Below are 20,836 nucleotides of genomic sequence, written 5' to 3'. Positions count from 1 at the left end.
CTCCCTTAGAATTAACCCCACTTTTCATGTTTCGTTACTAAAACCTGTCTTGTCTTATCCTTTTGCCCCCCCACGCAGACCCCCTCCACCTCCCAGGATCATTGACGGCCAGCCAGCCTACACAGTGCGCCGGATACTGGACTCCCGGAGGGTCCAGAACTCTCTGCAGTATCTGGTGGACTGGGAGGGCTATGGGCCAGAGGAGCGCTCCTGGGTTCCAGCCAAGGACATTCTGGATCCAAGTTTGATTCGAGAGTTTTGCACCGGTAGGCCAGGGTGTTCTGGAAGGAACGTCAGGAGCCGTTCCTAGAGGAGGGGGTCCTGTCAGCATCCTGCCTCCTGTTGTTTGTCTATTCTGAGTTATTTGATTGTTTTTTTTTCTCCCCTCATGGAGTTATTTTATTTCTCTCCTGTTATCTTTTATTTTGGATTATCTGTTTGTAATACCTCTTTGTGAGAAGAACTTTTGTTGGATTTTTTGGACTTGCAAAGTACCTTTTTTTTTTTTTTTATAAATCTACTTTGCCTGGAGTTTTGCCTTGAGTGTTTCGTTTGGGTCCAACATTACCTCCTCTGTGGCTAAGTGGTAGAATACTCATTCTCCACACCTGAGACCCGAGTTCGAGCCCAACTTGTGACAGCTATAAAGCCAAAACAATCTCTGTTACTTTAATTTCCTATTATCACTGTAAAGCTGCTTTGAAACAATCCATATTGTTAAAAGTGTTATATAAATGAAGGTGATTTGACTTGACTTAACTAGTGTATATATTGTATCTGTAAACAAATAGTTGATTTTTGATTTATAATGTAATGTTTATATTTTAAAATGTTTTTGGTCGACATAATATATTCCATACCGCCAACCCGGGTAAAAAATCAAGTGTGGCGGGTAACGCTGTCAAATCACTAGCCAATTTGGTGTGTTACTATGTTTACTCACTTGATTGATCTGTCCACATAAAACACATTTTTGGTGAAAAGGATGAGAATGAATGAGGAAAGGAGGAGATGGCTGGATGAGAGGATTATCCTATCCAAGAAATATGAAATCCAAATTTTATATATAAAATTTACAGTATATATAAAAGCTGTGACGTAGTTAACTTGGTTCATTTCTTCTTTTTTGGCTCGTAGAAGTTCTGAATGGCCGGTCACTTAAAAATTTTGTAGCCAAATTGGCCGGAGGGTGAAAAAGTTAATTTTAAACCCTGCATACGCTACTTCAATATATCTTTTTTGGTCATTGCTTAAGAGGAGTACATTAGGTAGGATTTACAACAATTAAATACAGTAAATCTTGTATCTGATTAATTGAAGAAATATTAAACAGATTAATTGATAATCAAAACAATTGTTACAGTAGTAACAGCCCTGTACAGTCATCAAAGTACAGTTCACTTTTAGATTTCTGGGTGAACTATCCCTTTACCAGCTTTTAAAAAGTACCTCTGTGAACCCATGAAAATGTAATTGCCCCTCACTTCTCTAAATATGCACGTTTTATTCCTACCTACACAAGCTTGAGGTGAAAGAACTATTGAAATCCTATTCAAGTGCAGAGGAGAGTGGGCTGTAATGCTCCTCTGCTGGATGGGTTCACGGTAAGCGTTTTGTTGTAGATGTCTGTACTATAGAGGGGAAATACATTTCTGACTTTTGGTGATAAGCAGGTTGATTGTGGTACCCTCAGGATACATAGGTGAACTTTAAATGCTCTTTCGGTTGGTAAAACCCACTCATTCTCCACGAGAGAGGTTAAATTGAGGCCAAAGACGCTCAGAGATGCCCACACAATCCCAGCGTGACGGTAAGCCGCTCCTTCTTCATGCCAGAGGGGATGCTGTGTGCCAATTTAACAGTTTGACCCACCATGAATTAAAGATTGGCTGCCTCTTTCATAACCCCAAACTGCCACCACTAAGGTTGGCACCTGATGGCAAATCTAGGTCTAGTTACTCATATATGCAAGTGCTATAGAAAGAAAGCATGTTGTTAACACAGTCCTTACTTGTGACAGAAGTTTGTTGTTATTGTCCTCTAAAATCCGGACCTTGGTTTCCAGCTGGCGAATGTAGTTTGAAGATGCATCTGTAAGACAAAATAGAAAAGGGAGAACATTTAAAATCGAATGCAATCTAATGTAAAGTAAGAAAAAAAAACAACAACACAGTATTAGTAGTGTAACTTGTGGCTTTTCTGTTGTGAACTGAGAATCATTTATGAGAACCAATTTTTGCTGTGAACTTACTGTAAAGGAACATTTCAGGTTGGACCTCCTGAACAAACACATTCTACAAGACAACCTGCTGACCAACAATTGCTAATTTCTTCAGATCAGCATAAGTGTCAATCGCATTCAACAATGAAAGAAAGTGTCGCTAAATGAATCAATGAACAAGTCTTTTTTGGTACTGTGATCAAAATATTTGTTGAATCAAAGTCACAAACACTAATTAGCACATCAGGTGAAGCATTTTGAAGCCCAAAATCACATACCTTTGATATTTTTCAAACTGCGGTGAAACTTCAATTTAATTAAAGACTTGAGAATTCACCCTGTGATCTATTTTGGGATTTGTTTTGAATTGATTCAGCCTACTTAAAGCTGCAGTCCATAGTTTTTCCTCTTTGTTTGAAATCTGCAATTGCAGTTATTCGTGGAATTATCAACTTTACGTGGGTTGTGCCTCGGCACGACATAGCGCGGATGAATCCAATGTTTTGAGGAGAATGTGCGGCTGTCAGTCGCTGGTGTGGATACTGTCATACGCAATCACAGATTCTACTTTTTGGAAGTATGACCAGCATAAGAGTTTTCACCGGAAAATGTCATCTGAACAAGTAACATCCACTTTTGTTCTAACCAACTAAGGGAAAAAAAGCATTGCAGTAAATCACGCTGATTAAATCTGACGTTCGCTTATCATATCATGTTAAATTGTGCAAATTATACTTGTTCTCAAATTGTTAATGTTAACAACTTCAGCATTGCGTGACTACATTTAATGCCTTTCCGATATTTATCCTTGTTTTCGCATGGGCCCGGCTGCAGTCTCTTTTTTTCTGTAGCCACTCCATAGTGCATTTTACAACGGGTGAATCTCCAATTGTCACTGGTGATTGTCGTTTGAACCTTTCTGGATCCACCATCAAACTGATAAGTTTAATTTTATCAAGTGCTGTGAGAAAAGGCTATAAATCTCCACCTCCAACATCCTCACACGCAATATAGCCTACCAGCCGAGACTCCTTCTTTATGTGCACAGATGTGACGTAATGACGCAAAGACATGCTCGAATTTCCCACGGAAATCCACCAGTACCACTGGAATTAAAAACATTAACGGTAACAAGCTTACCGTTTTGAATCTAGATAAGGCAAGCAGATAGTTTTATACACTGGCTGGTTATGTACCAGCTCAAAAAATTAATTTGGATAATTTTTAACCCAAAAAAGTTACTGCAGCTTTAATTTCTCATGCATATGTGTTTTTAATTTAATCCCACAGTGCTTTAAGCCTAAAATTAGCCTTCCTTCTGGTAACACAGTTGAGATTATTTATGTTTTCTCTGTACACAGTGTCAAAGAATTAAAATGACCAAAAGCGTCATGCATGGTTTGATGTGGTCTGTACAGAGCCAGTAACATGACTAATACTACTTTCAATTTCTGGGCTGGCATCATGGTTCTGGCTATGACTGCATGGAAAATTATACACCACATCACAGACCTCGTAACATGCAAGACAAAAAACAAACAAGAAAAGGAATAATGCAATGCAATACTGAATTATAAGATCACAGGTTACAGGGTTTAGATTAAGTGAATGACAAAGATCTGTCATGAAAGTCTAGATGGCGCAGGCTGATAGATCCTTAACTCAATCTGCTTGCAGTCACATCATTCTCTATAGGGCACAGCTGATTGGTTCCTGCTGTATCAGTAGCCAATGAACTCGCTGCTTAACCTTCAAATACTTGGTCAGCATTTGCTGTAGCAGTTGCAGCGCACTTTCAGAAACCCTCCACCCTCCCCAGCTCCACTTGTATATATCTGCTAAAGGTAAATCATGTATGTTATTGCACAGTAGCAGCAGCATGTCTTACTTGACAACAGCAGAGTGTTGTGTTTGTATGCTCTGCAGCAGCAGCAATAACAGCAGCACCATAGCAGATCTATTACACCAAGACCAAACATATCACCTTTGTCATATCCATTACCATGCCAAACACTCTCTGTCATGAGAGAATTATTTTACCGCAGTCTACAGCTGCTACTCTAAACTGCTGTAGATGGTACAGCAGTGAACTTTGCAAAGAAATCTGTAACTATTAATGTCCCAATGCCTATAAAGGGTATCACATGTCAAGCCACTGTTTATACCTGGCATTAAGATTTGCGTTTTGGTCGATCGGATCACAAGTGGACAATGCTAAATACAGGTGTAAACAGGGTCTAAAACGTTTTGAGCTTGTCCACTTTTGACCACTTCCGGATTATATTTTTAACAAAAAAATTTGAAGTCCCCCTGTGGTGAAAATCAAGTTTTTAATGTTGTTTATATGTCTGTGTGGTGTTTTTAATATGCTTTAAAACAAACCATGAATAAATTCACAAGTCAACACCATTGCTGAGTATTTTCTCCTTAAAACTGCAGTGAACTAAAGACAGTCTCAAAAGCACGGTTTGAAATCGCTGGTGTTTCTGACATCACAAACTACCTTGTAACCAATCAGATCAACGCGTGATCGTCAACGAGTGGATCTCTGAGCTGGTGTGAGTGAGTGGAGGCAGAGCTAATTTGCATATTCATAGAACCGAGTATACTAAATGAGGCAAGTGTGTAGAGTTACATTCAAGCTATTTTAAGGCATGAATAAGGCATTTTTTTACATGTCATTTTGGTGATCAAAGATGAGTTTTGAGGGATAAACTTATTGACTACAGGGGGACTTTAAGTGGAAAACACAGTGACTTCGGGAAACATTTTTGAGTCATGAAGCAAACAAATCGTTAAATTATAGTTTTGAATAGATTCATTGAAAACAACCATTTGAACTAATTAATGGGAACAACTAGGAGCATTGTCCGACCCCTCAGATGAGGGGACCCACTAACTAAATGTGACTTTACACTCCCATAACATATTTCCTGTTTGTAAAATATATTACGCTGCAATTTAACATTTGGTCTTATTGACCAACTGAGCAAAGACCGTACTTTCCGACCTTCTGCAGTTCACCAATTACTATTGTGAGTAGAAATAAAGCACATACTTTAACTAACTTTTTAAAAACTGTTTAAGGCGTGCAGTTTGTTTCATTTGGCTATCCAAGGAATGAAATACATGTGCTGACAGTTAGCTGGGAAACTGGGAAATTGTAACAGCCAAAAGTTCCCTTTTGAGGAAGAAAAGACAAAAAGTGTTTATGTGCTGATTTTAATCATTTAATTAATGTGCTTCTGTTCAGTTTTTGTGCAAATATCAAAAATGAATGCCACACAATAATATTTCCTCTGTTATAAAAGAGTCATTTTATATACCAACTGTGTTGGCAGGGTGTATAAGATGGGTGGCATTAGTTATTAGCCTAAAAGCTAAACCCACTGGCATGTCTGAGTAAAGCCCTCAGCGGTGGACAGCGAGGCAGTGCTGGATGGCTGCAATTCCCTTGTGACACTCTAATCTAACTTCATCTGGCTGACTGAACTATGGGCACGGGCCAAGCCGATTAAGAATCAACTCCGATCCACAAAATCTCTGGACCAGCGTCCTAGTGAAAAGATTCATCCACTACCAAACACCATTCCACCAGAACCAGCTATTAGAAATATGGGTCACACTTTAGTTTTAGGGTCCAATTCGCACTATTTACTAACTATTAACTGTGTCTTTTGCCTCAATAAACTACTAATTTAATGCATATTAATAGTTAGAATGGTAGTTTAGGTATTGGGTAGGATTAAGGGATGTAGAATATGGTCATGTAGAATAAGGCATTAATATCTGCTTTGTAACTACTAATAAACAGACAATATCCTAGTAATATGCATGCGAGTAAACAACTAGTTAATAGTGAGAATTGGACCTTAAACTAAAGTATTACCAAAATATGACTCCACTATACCCAAAAGCAGTTATAAACATCCAGTTTTCATACTCAGCCTCATCAGAGCTATTGGTTTGAGGTAGGGCTGCACGTTTTCAAGTTTTTCATTAACCGTTAACCGAGGCCCTTAGCGGTTAATACTCGGTTAACCATATGTGCGCGCCGCAACCCCGAGATAGGCGTAATTTGCGGGTGAGACATATCCCCACCACTATTTTCTAAGGTCGATATTGTATTGTCCCCACCACTTTTGAAACATCTCGCGGCAGGAATACCAATACAAATAAACAAAACATCTCCAGTTAACTAGCAGAGCATTCATTTCGTTTTTTTTTTTTTTTAGGCGATCTAGCGCTGAAATGTTTTGTTTTTTAAATCAAGTGATCAAAGTGCTCGTTGTCGCTGCGATCGAGAAGGGTCTTGTAAAACGTGCTGAGGTATTATTAATTCGTGGCCACGAAACAATTCACCTGAATATTCACCCGTTCACACACACACACCAAAAAAAGGAATAAAAAGCTGTACGAGAATATAGTCGGCCTTCACTGAAGAGCTATCTTCACAGGTAAGAAAAACAGTTTAATAATTATTATTCATTCGTGGCCACGAAATAATTCACCTGAATATTCACCAATTCACAAAAAATCGGTCTTTAGCATTCACTAATTAATTATCAAACTGTTTTTGGCCACGTACAATTCGTTAAATCAAAATGAGGGAGGGAATTTGTTCAACGTGTCCACGATTTATTAAAACGAGGGAACAAATAAGTCGTCGTAACAACTAATTATTTAGATCAGTGGACAGGGAGCATAAGAACAAACAGTGAGAGAGCCCCGGCCGCGCGCGCGCACTCTCACCGCCTTCAAACAACACGAGCGCTGTATTGCTCTCTCTCCCTCGCGCATATCAACACAATAGTAAAAGGTCGGAAGACCGATTGTGTTTTATAGATTAATAGTTTGTTCAGATAAAGTGTTTGATTAGCAAGTACATGTTTAGGAAATGCATAATACAAATTGTATGGGTTAATGTAACGGTAAACGGACTCTGCGGGTAAAACTGTTGTGATGAAATTGCGCATGCTCGAGGTAAAACTGCTGGGGTAAAGCTGTGGCTCTGCAGACAGATATTATTGTGCTGCCATCAGTGGCGCGGATACTATGTTTGTTTCTGGCTCGCGCACAGCCTTCACTCTCGCACAGCCAGTGTTGCCAACTATTTTCAAAGGAAAGTAGCTAACGCCTCCCCTAAAAGTCGCTAAATGTCGCTAGATGATGTCATACGTAAATTAGCATATTCATGACGTCATCGCGGCGTACTTGCATTCTGCCTGCCTAATGTTTTTTTCTCGTTAAAATCATGCTCACATTTAATATAACATAATATAATATAATATAATATAATATAATATAATATAATATAATATAATATAGCCGAATGTCCAATAAAGCTGTTCTAATTTACTATATATATATATTTTTTTTTTGTCAGACAATAGAACGAGTAGCTGTTGAATGACATTTTTTTTTATATGTGTAAAATTATCTGAATTGAGAGAGTTCGGGAACTGGGTGAACTAAAGCACTGTGATAGTGAGTATTACAAGTGATAAGCACAAGTAATAAAATAAAATGGTCAAACTAAATTATTTAAATATAAAACAAAAGATAAGTGATAAGTCCGTCCGTGGAAACAACACTGCTCATTCACGTCTGTTCCGTGCTGCTGCTGCTCCTCTCTCAGCCATTCACTGAACAGGGTAGACGCATAGAGAGGTGTGTGACGGCAAGGAGAACGCAAACCTCGCGCTCGCAGGACTGTGCTGGCAACATTTGGAGGTTACTGAGGTTTGTCCAAAAAGTAGCTAGATTTGTCGCTAGTCGCTTTTTTGAAAAAATGTCGCTAAAGGGGTCTGAAAAGTCGCTAAAAATAGCGACAAAGGCGCTAAGTTGGCAACACTGCGCACAGCCTTCACTCTCGGACGCGCGCTTTCTTTGCCCGCTTCATATTAGAAAACTGGTCTAGCGGTCTCTGGTGGTGCAAAAATGTATTACAACTAAATTCAGTGCACGCCATTGACGCCACTTAACCGAGCAAATGTTTCACTCGGTTACGCAATTTTTAACGGTTAATCGGTTAACCATGGACACCCCTAGTTTGAGGACAACATAACTGACCTTTTGCTATAAGATTCAGCTCAAAAGACAACGAACATTTAAACAACTCTTCACAAATCCCTCTGGGCCTGATTCAAGATAACAACCAGTGCATGTATTATTCAGTATTTCATATTCAAAACTATTATACTCGCAGTGCGGTTAAGTACATTAAATTCAGGGCTTGACATTAACACTAGTGCGGGTGGATTTCTGCAGTGGTGTGTAACGCAGTCACTCCTACTAGCCACTTTGGCAGGTTGCATTTTATATATAATTTATTACACGGCTCGGTGGAATACTTGATTCTGATTGGTCAATCACACCATCTAGCGGTATGTTATTCCCCCAATAACAACCTGTAAAGGTAAAAACCGATAACACTGGATCATCCGGGTTACTGAAGTCGGCGCTTTATGCTTGCTAGGAAACATTTTTCCTTGTGGAAGTTTTGCCTTTGGTGAGCTATAAAATATTAAAACTCAAATCAATATTTTGTGTACAGTTATTTAATTATGTCATCTGGGTATCGTGAACTCACTCTTTCGTTTCATACAAACGCAGCTAATGCCATTTTGAGACGATTGTTTTGTGCTTGTACACTATAACAGATTATAAGATAACAAACAGGTATGATTTAGTTTAATCTCAAATCAATATCTCTTATATATCTCTTATTATTATTTATGTGGTGAAATACCGTGTATTAAGTGGTATAACTGTACCATATCCCTTAAATGCCCGTCTAGTTTGAACTTGCAGCTTGCTAGCAACCACTTTCTCTGCAGAAATTTGTGTTTAAAGAGCTAATAGCCTAATTATTTTAATTTTTTTTACTTATTTTAAATAAACAATTAATTTTAGGATTAATTGCAGTGTTTAAAGTCGGCATGAAACGGAAGTTGAGATTGTCATTTTTCCTTGTTGTGATGTATATCCGAGTGAAACGGCTTCTGAAATTAGAAAAAAATGTAGGGCGGGGCTTGATTTCGTCCATCGGGAATTGATTGGATCGTTGGAGGTTGGGCGTTGCAAACAAAATGGAGGCAGATTTGAATGTCAGTTTACATTCAGTTGTGGAGGATTTCTCTCCACCGGACTCCCCCACCGTTACCCTCACATGAAGGATTTTTTATTGAGGAGCCCAGCGACGAGAACGAAGACAAGCAGCTAAATTTTCAGGCAGGAATCAGACCATATTTATATGAGCCTCCCGCGAAACGAGACAAACACCGATAGCCGCACCCTCATCGGCTCTGGCCGCACCCTTTCGCCATGGCACGTGACCAAAAGAGAAGAGAGGTCGTTTCGAGGGGGGAGGGAAGGGTAATGTATTTGATTAAAGATTATAAGGGTACATGAATTTTGAAAAAATAATTAAGTGCACAGATAAATCATTTATAATAAACACTACAATATTACATATAAAAAGAAGATTTGGCAAATTTGATTTCATGCCGACTTTAATAGTTCATATGCCAGTCTGTAAATTAAATTTTACTGTTATATATCCAACTTATTTTTAACATAAGAGGAGCACAGCCATTTGTTGCTTGAATGTGCAAGGCTTCCCGTGTCATTTGCTTCCAGTTATGTACACAAAAAGTCTGTTATGCTGCTTAATTTTGCAAACTGACATTTGTTATCATATTGTTTTAATTATCATAATCAAAATCACACACTGGTTTGTAGCACAAAATGTTTGACCATTTATGCACTGTTATTCTAGTTATTTACCTATAGAGGCGAATTAATTGGAAGTCTCGCACATCTTCTCATCAAATAGCTTCCGTGTTGCAAATTAAGGTGTACTTATCTGTAAATGTAACAAATTCAAAGTTGCGCAAGTATTTCCATATATACTTTATATCAGTGCTTCTCAATCTTTTTTCAATGACGTACCCCCTATCAATTTTTTTTCTCAGCCAAGTACCCCCTGACCAGCCCCAATCACTTGATATAGAAATAAAAGCTATGACTACTATATGCCATCATTATGAGATTTATTAAACAATGTAAATGAAAAACATTTGCAAAAATAAACATTGGCAATAATAAACAATGTATCATTACCGATAACCGATCATGCAGTTTAAGTACCTGGCCCCAAGCATGTTTGATAAAAGAAACCTATATAAATAATATATATATACAGTGTGTATATATATATGTTGTGTATAACATTTTAGCTCAAAAACACTTGTAATAACAACAAACAAAGCACTTATCTAATGCATGTGCTTAGTGCGAAACATGTGCTTGTGCTTCACTGAGGATCTTTGTCATCCTCGGTGGCAGGGAGGACACAGCAGTGATCAGACTCTTTTCCAGGCCCAGTCTGTTTCTCTGCTTTGTTTTGATAACAGTCATTGCAGAAAATGAGGCCTCACACAAATACGTGGATCCAAAGGGCAGTAGCTGCTGCAAAGCTTTTTCTCCCAACTCAGGGTATTCCTTTTTTACACACACCCAAAACTGCGTTACAGTGGAGTTTTCATATTTCATCCGTAGGCCATAGTCAGATGACACATCCAAGAGTTTTTCCTGGTGACAGAGAGGGAGCTTGTTTCTGCTTTCTTCTGACAAAGTTAAAACTCACAATCAGGTTGGCCAAATGTTCTTCTATGATGGACTTCACTGGTGCTCTCTCCACATCTTCCCTGGAGAGGAAAGCATCCACCTGAGAAAAGCAGGTGAGATCCCCCTGTACACATGCCCGTTTCCACAACTCTGCTTTCTTCAGAAAACCACCCACCTTGTCATACAGGTTCAGAACGTGGGTGTCCTTGCCCTGCAGACACACATTCAGCTCATTCAATTTGCTGAATATATCTGCCAGATAGCACAGCTTTGCAAGCCAATCTTTATCTTCAAACAGGGTGGCATATGGAGATCTTTGCTCTGACAAAAAGGTGTGCACCTCCGCCCGTAGTTCCAACAGCCTGTTCAGTATCCTCCCTCGAGATAGCCAGCGCACTTCTGTATGTAGCAGCAGTTGTGTGTGTTCAGCTCCTATGTCCTCACAAAGGCGGTGAAACAGTCGTGCATTGAGTGGCCTTGACTTTATAAAGTTAATCACTTTAATGCTGTCATTCAAAACGTCATGCAACATAGGACTTATATTTTTGGATGCAAGTGCTTCCCTGTGTATTACACAGTGATTCCACTGCACTTCTGGATGTTTACTTCTAATACGCGCCATGAGCCCTTTAATACGGCCTGTGATTGACGCGGCTCCGTCAGTGCATACACTCTTGCAGTTTCTCCAGTCCAGCTCGTTTTCAATGAAGAAATTATCCACAACATTAAAAAGGTCCTCTCCTGTTGTTTTTCCCTCTAAGCTTTTGCAGAAAAGTACATTTTCATAAATGTCGTCGATATCCACATACCTCACAAACGCAATGAGCTGTGCCTTGCCACTGACATCGGTCGACTCATCAAGCTGGATTGAAAATGCTTCGCCAAGTTTTCCCACAACTTGTTCAACAATATCTGCTCCCATTCTTTCTATTCTGCGGGAAACGGTGTCATTAGACAAAGGCACCGTTTTTAATTTATCCGCGGCATTTTTGTCCAGCATTGTCTCAGTTAATACAACAGCGGCTGGGAGTAACAGGTCCTCAGCGATCGTGAACGGCTTTTTTGCTTTAGCTACGAGCAGTGAACCCGCATATGACGCCTGTAGTGCTTTGGCTGATGTTGTGGAGACTTTTCGCATTGTTTCCTGCGATGATCTAAACTCAGCAAGTTTTCTCTTGAAAAATTCTGGTGGCTTTCCAACATGACACTGATGTTTGGTGCTGAGATGTCTCTGGAGGTGCGCCGGTTTCATTGAGCTGTTTGCTAGTTTCTCCCCACAGAAAAAACACAATGCCTGGGGAGGGTTGCCGTTTGTTGCCGTGAATCCCATCAAAACATACCCCTCCTGATATTGACGGTATTTTGTTGGCTCCACTTTGGCTTTCTTTTTTTCTTCATCCTCCCCGTTCTTCGCTGTAGTATTGCTACGTTTTAACCAGGATTTCATTTATGTTTGTTTAAGCAACTGGCTTCCCGCTCGGCGTGATTCAAATTCTTCTTCTCTGATTTAGGTAATGTTAGTTTACAATCACATTTTAAATATAATTTTTTTTTATAAAAATGTGGTTTACATAAACATTTTATTAAACTTATTTTTCATAATCATGGATGATTTTGTATATATTTTAAATTAATTAAAATTAATTAATTTTATTTATTTATTTATTTATTATAAATCTCACGTACCCCCTACAGTACCGCAACGTACCCCTAGGGGTACGCGTACCCCCATTTGAGAATCACTGCTTTATATTATACAATCTGACTATTTTGACTAAAAGTTGACTGAACTATTCTGCTGCTTCCAAATCTTCAAAATAGTTGTTTTATTTTTGTGTTTGTATTGTTTGGTGTGCATGTCAGTATTGTTTATTTTTGCAGTTTATATGGTAAAAAAAAATTGCACATAATGTACGCCATTTCTTGTAGTTTGGTTTACTATATCACAGACTTCAAAAATTCAGCTCCAAATGTATTGAGAGACAACTCTGCATATCATAATCAAATAAATGGTGTTTGGTGTTTTTAGCCCCCAACGGCGCCTTCCAGGCAGCGAGGGGATGGGTAGGTTTAAGGTTGAGGTTAGGGTTAGCTGCCTGGAAGGAGACATTGGGGGCTAAAAACCAAATAAATCTAACACGCTGATCAGCTATTTGCCCATGTTAGTTCAGTGAACTGACATGGATGTTTGTGTGTGGCGGCACGACGTGGATGAGCGTGTGGGGGTGGGGGACTGAGTCTGGCCCTCTCGCTTTGTCGCTTCCAATCGCATCAGCAATGCCATGACCCACTTCCAAACACTGCGGCACAAGGCTCACGCGGGAATCTTCAGGATAGGCCACAGCAAACGTAAAGCTGTCTTCATGACACCACAAGCACTCCCTTTCAACAGCAGTCGCAACCAAATCCCACAAATGCAGCAGGGTTTGTTCCGAGAGAATTGAGATGAATTCAGACTTCTTGGAAACACGCTGATGAGCCTACAGGAATGCTGTCGTTCAGTTTCCTTTGAACATCTGTTGCAACACACTGTGGGCGCTGCCAATACTGCATGTGTTTTAAATACAAATCAAAACTGTGTGTGTGTGTTTGTGAATGGCTCTTCAAGTGAGTCTTGAAGAAGAGAAACAGAAAGGGAAAAAAATTTGAGGAAAAAACTCAAAGCGAAAGCTTTAAAATGGGTGTGTGCAAGAAGTTGCTGGATCAATTGCTGCAAGATGTGGCAGTCCAAGCAGAAACAACAGTCCCTAAAATAATTAATTCCTTACAGTCTGACCTCATTCTGTTAGAAAACTACAGCACGGCAGACAATGAAACTTAAAGAGAGGGAAAAAAAGCTATTGGCCGTCTATAAACTTAAATTAACTCTGAAAAAAAAAAAACTTAAATGTTTGTCTGCATTTAGAATTCAAACTTGGTTAAAAAGAAAGCGAGAACCAATCTTGTTTAAAAGCCTGCACAAGATTTTTGTCTCACAGCAGGATAGGGGAAATAAGAACAGAGGATAAGGGAAAACAAAGAATGTTACAGAAAGACAGAAATGGATAGAGAGAGAGAAGTCATGTTTGGATAGTGAGTTCATGTTGAGGTTCTAGACTGGGATCCATTATGCGTATTAGTGGTGTTTGCTAAGGCATGCTTCACTATTAGTATTGCTCTGTTGGGGATTTGCAGAAAAATTGTTTGAACAGTAACATGTACAATACTTCTGTGGCTTGTTAAGAGTGGCTTTTTTTTCCACATTTTACAATTTCACCTGACGGATGATAAAATGGAGGAAAAGTTCCATAAGGGCCAGAAACACTAATCCAACATTAAAGAATTGGAGGTGACGACAGTAGACTGTGGTGTCGCCTCAAGTCGCCTGCGTCTGGGCCTGAAAGTTGCACTTGAACACACTGCAAAGCCAATGGTCTACACACTACTCCACCCTATAGCCAACGGCCAACTGGCACGTTCCTGCTTGAGAGGAAATAACTATCCATACCAGCAGGTGGCAGTACTCTGTATTCGTCAATTTAAAAAGAGAAACTGGAAGATCTAGGGCTACACAACACAACGTAAACAATACAGTAGTGCAGACAAAGTCTCACCGGTGGAGAGAGTGGTAATGAACAGCTAGACTGCCATTAAAGTCATACAATGAAAGTCTTAAAAAATAAAAAATAAAAAAAATCCTGGACCCCACTGACCCAAAACATTTTGTGTTCCACAGAAGTAGTAAGTCATGCAGATTCAGAATGACATGAGTGTAAATGACGACAGGATTTTTATTTTTGGCTGAACTATCCATTTGAACCAAAGTAAAGTGACTGAATAACCAGCTACAATGTTACAGTACGCTTCAATCTTTACCTGCTGCTGGGAGCGTTGTCTTTAATCATTGACTGCAACAGTGACCTTGATCCTCACTTGAGCACACAACTACAAATTAAGCCATTTGCTCAGAGCCTAGTCGCCTCCTCAGGGAGACAAGTGCTGAGTACTGTTTGTTTACTCTGTTAGGAAACTAGGGAGGGTTTTGATATTTATTATGTCCTGTGTTTTAAGGTAACGTTTGTAAAATTTTGGACACTGAAATACTTTTTCCTGACCATTTTCAATTAAATTCGTCACATTTATTTGTATAGCGATTTAAACAATACAGATGGTTTTAAAGCAGCTTCACAGAAATAAACAGGAAAATAACTGTTGCAAAATTCATCAATTAAGAAATGACTTCAATTTCTGCTGCAAAGCAGCTCTACAGAAGAATATTTTAAAATGTTTATTGTCTTTTAAAAAAACTTGATTGTCCAGACCAGCGTCTGTTTGTGAGGCCAATGACAGATGGGTGAAGTTTGAAAAGTCGTTATTTTAGCGATTCCATTTAATGCCACAAATGATGCAGAAATAATCCACTTACCACTTCACCTTTAAGACGTGTGAGGCCAAGTATTCAAACTCATACACTAATTTCAATTATAAGCTTGAGCTCCCAGACCTTTTAAATTATACAGTGCTTGAATAACCCCTTGTTCTTATTCCCATGCGTTGAAGGAACTGCCTGTTGGGCGGAGGACCAAAGCTGGAGAAGATTACACAAAGATTGGTAAAGCTTAGATCTGTTCTTGAAGCAATGTGAAGTCAACTATGAAAAACATGGTGCAACCAAGAAGAAACTACCAAAGATCAGGCCATCCCACCAAACTGCAGCTGGACAAGAAAGGCAGCTGTTAGAGAAGTGAGCATTTTTTTTTATAACTTGCAGAAACTGGTTTCCTTTTACTGTTTGACACCAGAGTTGGGCTTGTTTGATTTGATAGTTTTTTTTTTTCTCACCCGATTGAAAAGCAACAGTACTTCTCAACTCCGTTCCTGAAGGCCCCCAAACAGTTTGGATTTAGGATGTCTCCACTTTAAACGTATCCAATGCAGGTCACTGGATCCTCAACTGATGAGCTGACGAGTTATTTCAGGTATGTTTGATAAAATTCCACATACTTTAATTATTTCTTGAACTTCCACAATCAAATTGACTTACGACAACAAAATAAGACCCTTATCCCATAATCCCTCAGGTCTACAAGCTACATAACCATGTAAATGCTGGTCACACGAGACCACAGCAGGATCAAACACATTTCCTTGGGGGACAGAAGACGCATCACAACATCAGATGGCCTTCAGAGATGCAGCTGAGCACATCACAGCTACTACAAATGTCCAATAATATTTTATTTACAACCAGATGCCAAGATCAACAAGGGCAAAGAGATTCCTTTCCATTCAGTTTACATGAAACAAGTGTATGACTACAACATCGGTAGCCGAACAGTCTTCATACATTAGTAAAAGCTACCTTAGATACATAATCCAATCCAATTATTGTTACTACCATACCAGTATTTCCCTCAGGATTTTGGGAGACTAGGTGGGTGGTCATTGGTCCCTCTAGGGGGGTCTGGGGTCTTTTTAGTTGTGATATAGTGTCTCAGTCTATATTGACTTACATTACATTCACACTGGTGTTTTAAGAAGCCTAACAATAAGAATATAATACTATTCATTATTATTATTATTATTAGTAGTAGTAGTAGTAGTAGTAGTAGTATATACTTATTTAATTAAATTAGTCTTTTGTGATTTGGCATGGGCACAAAGTCATATCACACTTTTGTTTTAATTTCATTTGACAGATACTTTGCCAAAGCAATGGTGCAAAACAACCTTAGAGACATTTATATTATTATGAGAAGTTTTTTTTTTAAATATATTTTCAGTTCATTATGAAACTGTGGCAGCACAGGTTAGATTATGGTGGGCCCCCAAAGTCTAGGTAATTAATGGACAACTTCACATGAATTTCAGAATGTGATGTGATCGATAATCTCAAAATAGCAAAATAACTGTTGATGAATCGGCCAGAATGACACATAGCAAATTAGTCACTAGACACTACCATTAGTTCTAACACCACATAAGGTGTGGCCATGAAGACATGTCTTTCGTTGAACATGGTAATTATGAAAAAAGTACATTCAAACTAATTACCTGCTTATCCACTACGTTCACATATAAATCACGTGTAGACTTGCCATCCACTTTTGATTCTCTTGAGAGCAGACACACACACACACACACACACACACACACACACACAGGGCAGACTGGAGTGTCTGAGCTGTTTGTTTGCTGGTGGGTGGCTGGAAGAGCGCCTGCGGTCCAATTCTAGCGGATGCCACATACTTCTAACTAACGCTGACACCATAAGCCTCAGAAGTTCAATGCATTCTCTAAGCCGGGTAAAGGGTGTAATCTCAACACTGGCAAGAGGAACCCTTATGTAACCCAAGACGCCAATGTGTTTATCTAGGAAGACATGAACTTGAATTATCTGTGTTGTTTCTGGCCAAGTACAGATTACTTTCCCTCCACATGGACCACTAACATTGCAGAGGTTTAAAAAAAAAAAAAAAAAAAAACTAAGTATTTTAAAATGTGGATGCGATGTAGCAAGTCAAAAAGTCCCACAGACTCCATATGAGCCGTGAGCCATGATCTCAAGAGTTTAGGGTGACAGCGGTCATGAGATATTTACTGGAAGATAAACACAATAAAAGCACAAATTTTATTTGGTAGATTAGCACAATTGTTGTCAATAGCTTCATTAACATGGACCCTAATAATCCATTTGTAATCGGACTAGCACAGTCAGAATAAAAAAAGTCACATGTAACCACGTATATCGGAATGAATTGGCCAAATCCGATTGAAAGGGGTGGTTTAAACCTTTTCTAATCCGTTCAATAGTACATGTAAACACTTGATCAGATTGAAAATCAAAACTGTAAAGTTCTCTGCATGTGCAATGACGTAAAGATGGCGTAATGATGAGCTGTTGTTGTTGTAGAATATAGTGCAATAAATGACTGTTGTGTCATTCTCATTCCACTCATCGTTTGTGAAGTGCTGCAGGACAATGTCGTCCCTTCAGACTCTCCTCTACAGACACCTAGTTTTGGGCGCGGGAAGGGGCGTTTTTACTCTATGTTTAATATAAGTAGCACGGCACAAAGCTTCATGTGCTCGTCGTCTCCTAATCAGGCCCCGAAATAGATAATATTAAGTCTGCTGTTCAAAACAAAGAAAAGAAGCGATGGCAGGATGATGGTTAGTCTGCAGCAACAGCTGGAAACTCTGTATATTTGACGAGCGCATGAAAAAATATTAAATCCGCTTACTGAAGTAAAGTAAGCTTATCACAAATAAACGCACACATCAACCCCATCACATTATTTAGTGTTTATGTAAACACTGTTTGGATTCATCAATCGAGATGATTTCAATTGTCCATGTAACCGTAGCTAACGTCTTCCATCACCAGTTAAGTAATATGAAAATAAATGTTCCTTGCAAAATTATTTTATGGCTTCAGAAACTTTTATCCTTCTTTTGTGTTTCACGAAAAAAAAAAAGATTTTTTTTTTTACAGCATATGATTTTGAAAGACATTATTTGTCTTATTATATAGACATTATTATATTATTTTTTGGTGTACTTTTTCTTTGGCAATTTTTTTTCTTCATGTTAGGTCAGACAGCATTTTTGTTATGTCCAGTTCAAAAAACAGAAGATGATCATGTGAAGCACTGTGATAATCTCCACCTCACTCAAGTGTGAATAAACATAAACCATTAAATCTTCAGTTTCAAAAAAACAACTTGGCAAATTTAAAGTCCTCTGTAGTGCTCTTTATATAAAGGGTTCCCCTTTTATATACATGAAAATAGATCCAAAAGAATTGATTTTATGATAATTAATTGACATCATCCAGTTTTAGACAAGGTTTCATTAGTCCTTTCGAGTCCCTGCTTAGACTGACAACGAGACTTTCTTCCATTCTCAGCCTAAACACACGCCTATAATCTCAGGGAAAAAGAGAAACATAAGACAAATAAATTTGAATAAAGGACTAAATTGACTTCTCAATGACTCCCAGGAATTTGACTTCAAGGTGCAAGAATAACATGTGTGAGCATGTCCAAATATGTCCTTTAAATTCTTGTTTTTAAATACACTTCAGAACATTTTGGTGTCTACCGTAGGTTTATATAACAGTTATAAGTGCCTATTTTTGTGCAACATTCTCAATATATGGTGCTTGCAGTGGACTGTTTCACAAAATTTAACAAGGCAACTGGGGAATATTCAAGTTCTACTGCTTATCTGACACCACTTGGCTGTGTGGTGAGAGAAAGTATGAAAAAAAAAAACCTTCCACATATGAATAGTAAAAGAAGAAAAGTGAATAATTCACATTCTGTAGAGGAACAATACTACTGAGAGCAGAACTTGCCACTCATTAGAAAATCATAAAGGAGGAAGGTGTACAAATGAACAAGTGTGTACTAGTCACACTTCTAGATCACTAATTATCACAGCAAGTGTCAAACAAATGATGTCAGACCTTTTTTCCAGAACAATCTTCTGAGCCACTGCAAAGACTTTCAACCCACTGGTGTCAAAATGATTAATAGTGGATGTATGAATTCAGTTCCCCTCAAGTTCACACAGGTGTTGTTCATCACATTATATATGGACTTGTTCCACTGAGGTTTAAAAACCAGAACGTGATACAATAATTTAATTGATGGCGTAATGATGAGCTGTTGTTGTTGTAGAATATAGTGTAATGTGTCATTCTCATTCATAAACTAAAATATATTCCTCTAGATTTAATAACTGTTTTTTCAATTCACAAATTAATGTTTCTCTCCCTCCTCGACCCCCAGCAGTTTCAAGCATACCGGAAAAAATTCCCGCATTCAGTCTTCTCCAGCTTAACGCAGAGCCATGGACTATTCTATCTGTCCGGGAAAAAAACAGAACTGACTGTAATGTATGCCACGACTGATTTTGAAGGCAAAAGTCCTGCTGATCTCATTGATTTCCTTCAAAAAAAAACTGGGTGAGAGCATGGGACTGTCCCTGTGTCCACTGCTTCTGTCGAGCAGACACTCTCAGCCCTAAAGCGAATTAAAACTTATGCCAGAAATACGACTGAACAGACTCGACTTTCAGCATTATCTTCCATGGTGATAGAAAAGGACTTATTGTTGGAACTGAAATGCACAGATAACCTGTACAACAGAGTAATTGAAGTCTTCTTGAGGGAAGAATGGAGGTAAAAATAATCAGTAGGTTTGGTGAGTATAATGTTTTTTTTTGTCTCCGCTTTTTCCGTGCTGAATATGATTTTTAATTTTTCTTGTAAATTTATGATCAAAATTTCCTTTCTTTCAAACATTCATACTATTAAAAGTGCATTTCTAAAATAAATAAATGTGGGTTTAAATAATTTTTAATGAAAAACACTGTATTATCTTTGAACCATAGACTTTCAACTGAAAGAAATTTGTCATACTTTTGATTGTTCAAAACAGTTGGTTAGCTTTTTCAAGAACCAGTTATGCTTTTGCGTTTTCTTTTCTGTAGAATGTGCACAAAAACACACAATTTGCCTTAATTTCAAATCTGTATTCCCCGGGCTTTCCGTGGTCGGAGAACTCAAAAGGTAGCTTACTACAAAAATGCACGGAAAACATGGGGTGGACTGTATTGAATTGTGTTAATTGGGTTTCCTGCTTTAATAATGGCATTCATTCTCGCTGAATAAGATACCTGTATGTGATGCAAAGCCCTGTTATACTGCGTTGCAGTATAATATTGATGGTTTCTATAGCCGTGGCGTCATAATGATGGTATTAATAGGTGGATTAATTCAGGTAGGACTGAAGGCCTAGGTGTGAAATGCACTGCCCGCTACTGCTGGCCAATGATGATAAATCTCAGAATTACCAAAAAATGGATGCTTAACATACCACATACAGTATGAACAACCACACTTGTAAACAACCACCCTTTTTGAAATTATGAAATTATTATGAATTATGAACTCTACATTCAAGTGTGGCAAGCAGGGCGGGCCGAGGGCCGTGAGAA

At 38.6% G+C, this 20,836-nt stretch overlaps 1 protein-coding gene across 2 annotated transcripts in view; it reads right to left on the bottom strand.

The window, feature by feature from the left end:
- Nucleotides 1-20,836, bottom strand: part of ccdc85cb (coiled-coil domain containing 85C, b) — a 61,853-nt gene that overhangs the window by 26,514 nt on the left and 14,503 nt on the right. For both annotated transcript variants that reach the window (XM_084433093.1, XM_084433092.1), the window contains exon 2: nucleotides 2,012-2,091. In XM_084433093.1, the coding sequence (XP_084289219.1) occupies nucleotides 2,012-2,091 (80 nt within the window). The remainder of the gene's footprint in view (nucleotides 1-2,011; nucleotides 2,092-20,836) is intronic.

The sequence above is a fragment of the Rutilus rutilus genome (assembly GCF_951802725.1).
Source record: "Rutilus rutilus genome assembly, chromosome: 15".
In the NCBI taxonomy this organism is placed as follows: domain Eukaryota; kingdom Metazoa; phylum Chordata; class Actinopteri; order Cypriniformes; family Leuciscidae; genus Rutilus; species Rutilus rutilus.
This window is presented reverse-complemented; position numbering and strand designations above follow the sequence as displayed.